We start from the raw sequence: 6,198 nt of genomic DNA, 5'->3' as shown, positions 1-6,198 counted from the left end.
TATAGATTAAGTATTTTATATTTTGGGGGTGCACATTTTAAACTTGGGGGTGCACAAGTCCCCTGTGCACCCCCCTCATTGCGCCAATGTCCCTAAATGGCTGAGCGTATACTATTGTTGCTATATTGCTTTCAAATTGTATGTAATTAAGTGTAGTTTTTATAATAATATTATATTCAAATTTGGTTTATACATTTTTTTATAAAATATATTGCTAAGATTAATTAATTGAAAGTTTAAGTTTTTGTTTAATTTGTTAAATTTAATAAAAAAATAAAAATAAAATATATACTCTTGTTTAACCTAAAAGTAATTTGTTTAAACTTAAATACAAAACTGCAAAGGCTAGGTACACATTTTTAAGTTTTTTCACATGTTCCAAAGTTAAAAGAAAAATGTATATTAACCAATAAAATAATGTCATAACAATTTGAATGTTTGGTTATTTATTAAATAATATAATATGATTTTTGCATTTACGAATTAAAAAGTTAAAGTTAAGTTAAAAAGTTAACTTAATTTAAACTTTTTAACTTAACTAGTTGCTTTTGGCTTTTCATTAACTTAACTGTTAACTTACTAAACTTCTTTTTTAATTAACGTGAAATTAACGAATTAATTTTTCATTTTAAGAAGTAAGTTAAGTTAATTTATTTTGTTTTTAATTAAATTATATTTCACTATTTCAGTCTATTTATTTTTCATATCAAAAAATAATTATCGTAAATTGTTTAAAGTAAAAAATGTATACCATTCGAATTTAGCTTATATGGAATTACTGTACAAAGTATAAACACTATAGTCTATAATTTCATTTTGGGTTGGAAAAAAATTAAGTATGCTAGCGTTGTATAAACAAATTAACTTTCTTTTTAACTTAATAAAAAGTTATCAAAAATTGTGTATTAACTTTTATCCTAACTAATTTAACCTATAGTTAAATTAACTTTTAATTTTTTGTGTATAAAGTAATACAGTTTACCACGTATTATCATAGTTAGTACCAACATAAACTAAAATGTAATATAAAAATTAATTTCCTGTGCATATTTTGCTGTGTTTTTAGCAAAAAATGTATATTTCATAATTTTTAGTACATAAATACATATTAAGAATAAAAATAATTTTAATTGTATAAATATTAGAATTTTAATTTATATTATATTAATTATTTTATTCAAATCTGTAATTGAATATGCATGGATTCATAATTTATAATAACAAATATATTTTAGTGTATATTTTAACTCTTTGCAGTTGCTATGGTAAATGAAAAACAAATTTGTAGGAAATACTAGGTATACCTATAACCTGCTAAAAATAAAAACGATTAAAATATATACATACTTTTGCTTTTTCGACATCTTTATTTAATTACAGTTCATTTAAAATTTAAAAAGAAAAATGTATGTTAGTTTTTAAAATTTAAAATGAGTACTGCTAAACAATATGGGTATTATTGTAGGTATTAGTGTACTACATTGTACTGCCAATCTAATTTTCCTTTTGGGTTATCAAAGTATGTAGCGAAGTAATCTCGGACATCTCGTGCACTAATTGTTAATCCTCTAGCAAGGTTAGTTTCAGAATTTATAGATTCAAATGGACAGTGAAGTGTATCTTCATATTCTACACCATCTCAACAACGAATAAAATTGTGAATAACACAATATGCTGCTTTTACTATCAATGTAGCAAACTCAGGTTCAACTAAAATAGGCGTATAAAAAACTCTCCACTTGTTCGCTAGAATTCCAAACGTGCATTCCACATAACGTCTAGCTCGAGTGAGTCTCATATTAAATATTTTTTTCTTCAAATCTAAATTTTTTCTTGGGTAAGACTTGAGTAAGTTTTCATGCAAGGCAAATTCCTTGTCTCCAACTATCACAATTAATGGTTGTTCTACACCATCATCATCATAAGGTAACTTTTTTGGCAATGGGATATCCTGCAGTTGACGTTCGTATAACTTTTTACCTAATGGTAACTTTTTGAAGACATTAGAATCTCCTTCACGTCTATAAGCTCCAACGTCTATGGAAAGAAAACAATAGTTTGAATCTACTAAAGCCATTAAAATTATAGAAAAAAAAATGCTTATAATTAATATATATTTTTCTTATAATATGTAGTAATCCATTGCTTTATTTTGGCAAGTGCCTTGAAATGTTGTAACGCAACAAAACATACAGGATTCTTATCATTTCGGACATTTCGCGTGATTTTACTAATTTGAATATGTGACTAAATTACTGATCTGCATTATAACTGCTTGGGTTTTCGATGAAGGCACTTGAAATTTTCACTATATTTAAATACGGTACAAATTATGTAGTGTACAAAATTTCATATTTTTTGCTAAAGTATTGCGGGTTTTAGAACAAATTAGCAGTTTTCCTGAACGGCGGCGCGTGAATTTACTGATTTGATTGTGTGAATAAATTACTGAACTGCGTTATAACTGCTTGGGTTTTCGATGTAGGCACTTGAAATTTTTACTATATTTAAATACGGTACAATATATGTAGTGTACAAAGTTTCATATTTTTTGCTAAAATATTGCGGGCTTTAAAGCAAATTAGCAGTTTTCCTGGTCGGCGGCCCGTGATATTACTGATTTGAATATGTGAATAAATTACTGAATTGCGTTTAACAGCTTGGGTTTTTGCGGTAGACACTTGAAATTTTCACGATATTATAATACGGTACAACCCATACTGTGTAAAATAATTTCATAATTTTTGGTTAAGTTTTTAGTTTTGTGATATTTCTGCGACAGGTAACTCGGAGGTGAAATTCGACGGGGCAACCTGAAATTTGGCGGGGAGTTGTATGGAGGTATTATAATGGCGCTTGTGGAGTTTCACCCCACTCGGACTTTGTTTGGTAACGCTACGGCCGCTATGGCTCCTAATCAGTAAGTCAGTAAATCAGCAAATCAGTGATTTAGACTGACCCATAAGTTGTTTGATTTTTAGTCGAATTCGTTATTAAAAAAATTATTTCCTAGTTTACTTATCGGATATTGACGCTGGTGGATAGTTAGTATGGATGAACGATTGGATTACGAGAAGAGTAAAAACTATTGGTCTAATGTCCCTGCTTCGGTGAATGGCATGCTTGGCGGGTTCTCCTGTGTGACGAATATGGACATCAAGGATTCTGATCTCTTCCTTAGAAAATTGTTCCAAATGAAAGATGGTCCGTCCAATGGTCGAGTTTTAGACTGCGGTGCTGGCATCGGCAGGATATCTGAAAACCTCTTGTGCAAACACTTCAAATGTGTTGATATGCTGGAACAGGACGAAAAGTTTTTGGAGAAAGCCAAACTGAAATGTCGAGGGGCTAATGTAGAAAATTTTTACTGTTCTGGTAGGTGACAATTTGTTATCATAGGAGGATTATGGAATAAATATTGAATAATAATACCTACATTCACATTTCTCAGGATTACAAGAATTCACGCCAACCGACAATCAAAAATATGACGTCATATGGATCCAGTGGGTTCTTGGTTACCTTACGGATGATGATTTGATCAAGTTCTTGAAAAAGTGTAGGTAAGAAAACCATTTTTTTTTTTTTTTTTAAATAATAGTAACTTAGAAATTGACGTCTGCACATTGGTCTTATATTTTTGGCTCAAGTAATAATTATGTTTGCTTTTTGTTTTAGTAAATTATTAAACACAAATGGCGTTATAGTCGTTAAAGAAAACATTTCTCAGGACGATGAAGGAGAAATAGATGCAGTAGACAGTTCAATAACAAGGAGCTTCATACAGTATTGTATTATATTCCAGCAAGCAAATTTAATATGTAAAGCAAGCAGAACCCAAAAAAATTTCCCATCAGAATTGTATAAAGTTAAAATATTTGCATTACAACCAGCTAATGACAAATCAAATTCTTGATAAATATATTTATGTGTAATACACTTAAAATATGAAATTTATGATCCTTTCAGTCTTTTAAATCGCCAGTTATCATTAACCAAACTTGTTTGTGTACAATTGAGTATTTTCATATATTTTTAATTTGTAACACCAAAGTATTTGTCACTTAAGCATCTAATCATCCATTCTATCCAGTCATAATATTTATATTTCCAAGTGCCTTAGTATAATTCATATGTGTGCATAGGCGCAAATAGCCTTGGGGGGGAGGGGGGATAAAGCCTAACTTTTAAAATGTTGAATGAGCTTAAAACAAAATGTAGGAAATAGTTGAAGGAACTTAGCCCTAAAGCTCCCCCATATTTGCGCCTATGTATGTATGTATGTATGGGTTCTATATGTTTTGTATTTGGCACTACAACAGATTTTTATATGATTTAAAAAAAGGTCATATTTATATTTGTGTAAATAAAATGAACTTTATAATAGTATATATTATTGACTATAATGAACAAAAATTAAATTGCATATTATTTGTCGACTCAATCTAACATGAATTTATATTACATTTGTTATGATGAATGCCAGTTTGCATTAAAAAACTAAACGAGGGGTAATAGCTGATTTAATTATTTTTTAACTGTATAATATAAATAATGCATCAATTTGTATTTTATTTGCGATTAAATAACATTAATTGAACTGAATCAATAAGTTTACTGGAATGGTTCAAATATTTTGGTTCAATCAATAGTTAAATTTGAAAGTTATTTATCACAAATTTTTAAGATTTTTTTTTAGAAATAAAAGAAATATATATTTACGTAGAGTATAATATAATGAATTAATATATAAGGAATACGGCAACTTTTATTATATTTTCAAGTTAATGACTACAGACATGTTGATGTCCAATCTATCTTTGGACATAAAATATTAAAATGTACATACTAAAACACTAGCTCTAAATATTATATTTAGCTGAACATTGATTGTATTCTACCAGGGGTCAATAAATTGGTCTTAAAGATTTAGCTGAAAATACTTAAAATAAACAATCTTAAATTATGAATAATGTTCATTAATGTTGCATTGTACCATATTATAATAAAATTCATTAAAGAACCACAGACTAGCAGTGTTGGGTAAATTACTTTTGAAAAGTAATACAATTACATTAAATATTTAAATTACATTTGCATTACCTGACATTAGTTTTACCACATTACTTTACTTTTTCAATCAAAAAAATAGGGCATTACAAAAATTGTTACTTTTTAAAAAAATAATTACATAATAAGTCCATAATGGATAATAAATAATATGTAGGTACATTGTTTATTACTTGGGCTTGGAAGTTGTAGGAGCTAAGAAATGTAAGATATGCATGCATATATGCACGAAAAAATTGCAAAATATGCATTAAACATGTTAACTATGCGTATAAAATCAATGAAATATGCATTTTCAATTTTCAATTTTTTTAACTCGCAATTGTATACCTACTTCAAATTTCTATTTCTATCTAATTAGCTGGGTCTGCTATAAATTGAGATCATACAGAACAATATGCAATTCCTACAACTTCCGAGCCCTACAAATAAGTATTTCAGCATACTAGCATGATAGACTAAATGCGTGTCACAATATCACTGTCATTAACTCCGTAATTGACTATGGCGATGACAATAAATACCTTCATTGATAATTTTGAGTTGTATATTCAATATTAGTTGAAATATACAGGTTAAGAAAGAAAAAAATCAATTTATATAAAATATGTATAATATGCATATAAAATCAATGAAATATGCAATTTTTTTAGCTAAAATTGGTAAAATATGCATTTTCAATTTTTCAACTCGCAATTGTATACTTCAAATTTCTAGCTAAGTCTGCTATAAATTGTGATCATACAGAAAAATACGCAATTCCTACAACTTCCGAGCCCTATTTATTACTTAAATGTTAGACATCAGGGTTGGCCACAACGCGGCTCTTATATCAGTTATGCGAGTCTCTTGAATCCAAGCTTAAAATAATTAAATATAATTCTGTTAGAATCAGCGGTGCTTTTTAGTATGTATAGTCCAAATTAGTCACGGTGTGTTTTGACCGCGCCAGACAAGGACAATAACATGTTGTGGCACACCTAGTGATGCGACAAGAGAATATTCTTTTGCAAATTATTACCGGGTAATTTTCTTTTTTTTAAATTTTATATTGTCGCTGTGAATAGTGATGTGATTATATTTGAAGGTTAATAACACTGGATACCAGTCGTGAACTCATGGTAGAAC

At 28.6% G+C, this 6,198-nt stretch overlaps 1 protein-coding gene across 3 annotated transcripts; it reads left to right on the top strand.

Moving 5' to 3' along the window:
• The first annotated feature begins 2,562 nt into the window (after positions 1–2,562).
• Mettl11a (methyltransferase like 11A) lies at positions 2,563–4,047 on the top strand. Of its 3 annotated transcripts, XM_029486106.1 has the most exons (5): positions 2,563–2,708; positions 2,783–2,920; positions 3,014–3,375; positions 3,452–3,563; positions 3,679–3,957. In XM_029486106.1, exons 3-5 carry the CDS (start codon positions 3,051–3,053, stop codon positions 3,914–3,916), a joined length of 675 nt encoding a protein of 224 aa, XP_029341966.1. In that variant the 5' UTR covers positions 2,563–2,708; positions 2,783–2,920; positions 3,014–3,050; the 3' UTR covers positions 3,917–3,957.
• Positions 4,048–6,198: the final 2,151 nt, after the last annotated feature.

The sequence above is a fragment of the Acyrthosiphon pisum genome, chromosome A1 (assembly GCF_005508785.2).
Source record: "Acyrthosiphon pisum isolate AL4f chromosome A1, pea_aphid_22Mar2018_4r6ur, whole genome shotgun sequence".
NCBI classification, from domain to species: domain Eukaryota; kingdom Metazoa; phylum Arthropoda; class Insecta; order Hemiptera; family Aphididae; genus Acyrthosiphon; species Acyrthosiphon pisum.
The sequence above is the reverse complement of the archived record's forward strand: the minus strand, read 5'-3'. Positions and strand labels throughout refer to the sequence as shown.

Excerpts from the sequence above, each read along its gene's own strand:
- Mettl11a (XM_029486106.1), top strand. The coding sequence starts at position 3,051 with ATGGATGAACGATTGGATTACGAGAAGAGTAAAAACTATTGGTCTAAT. Across the intron at positions 3,376-3,451 it reads AGAAAATTTTTACTGTTCTG|GATTACAAGAATTCACGCCA; the intron begins GTAGGTGACAAT and ends CACATTTCTCAG. Across the intron at positions 3,564-3,678 it reads AAGTTCTTGAAAAAGTGTAG|TAAATTATTAAACACAAATG; the intron begins GTAAGAAAACCA and ends TTTTTGTTTTAG.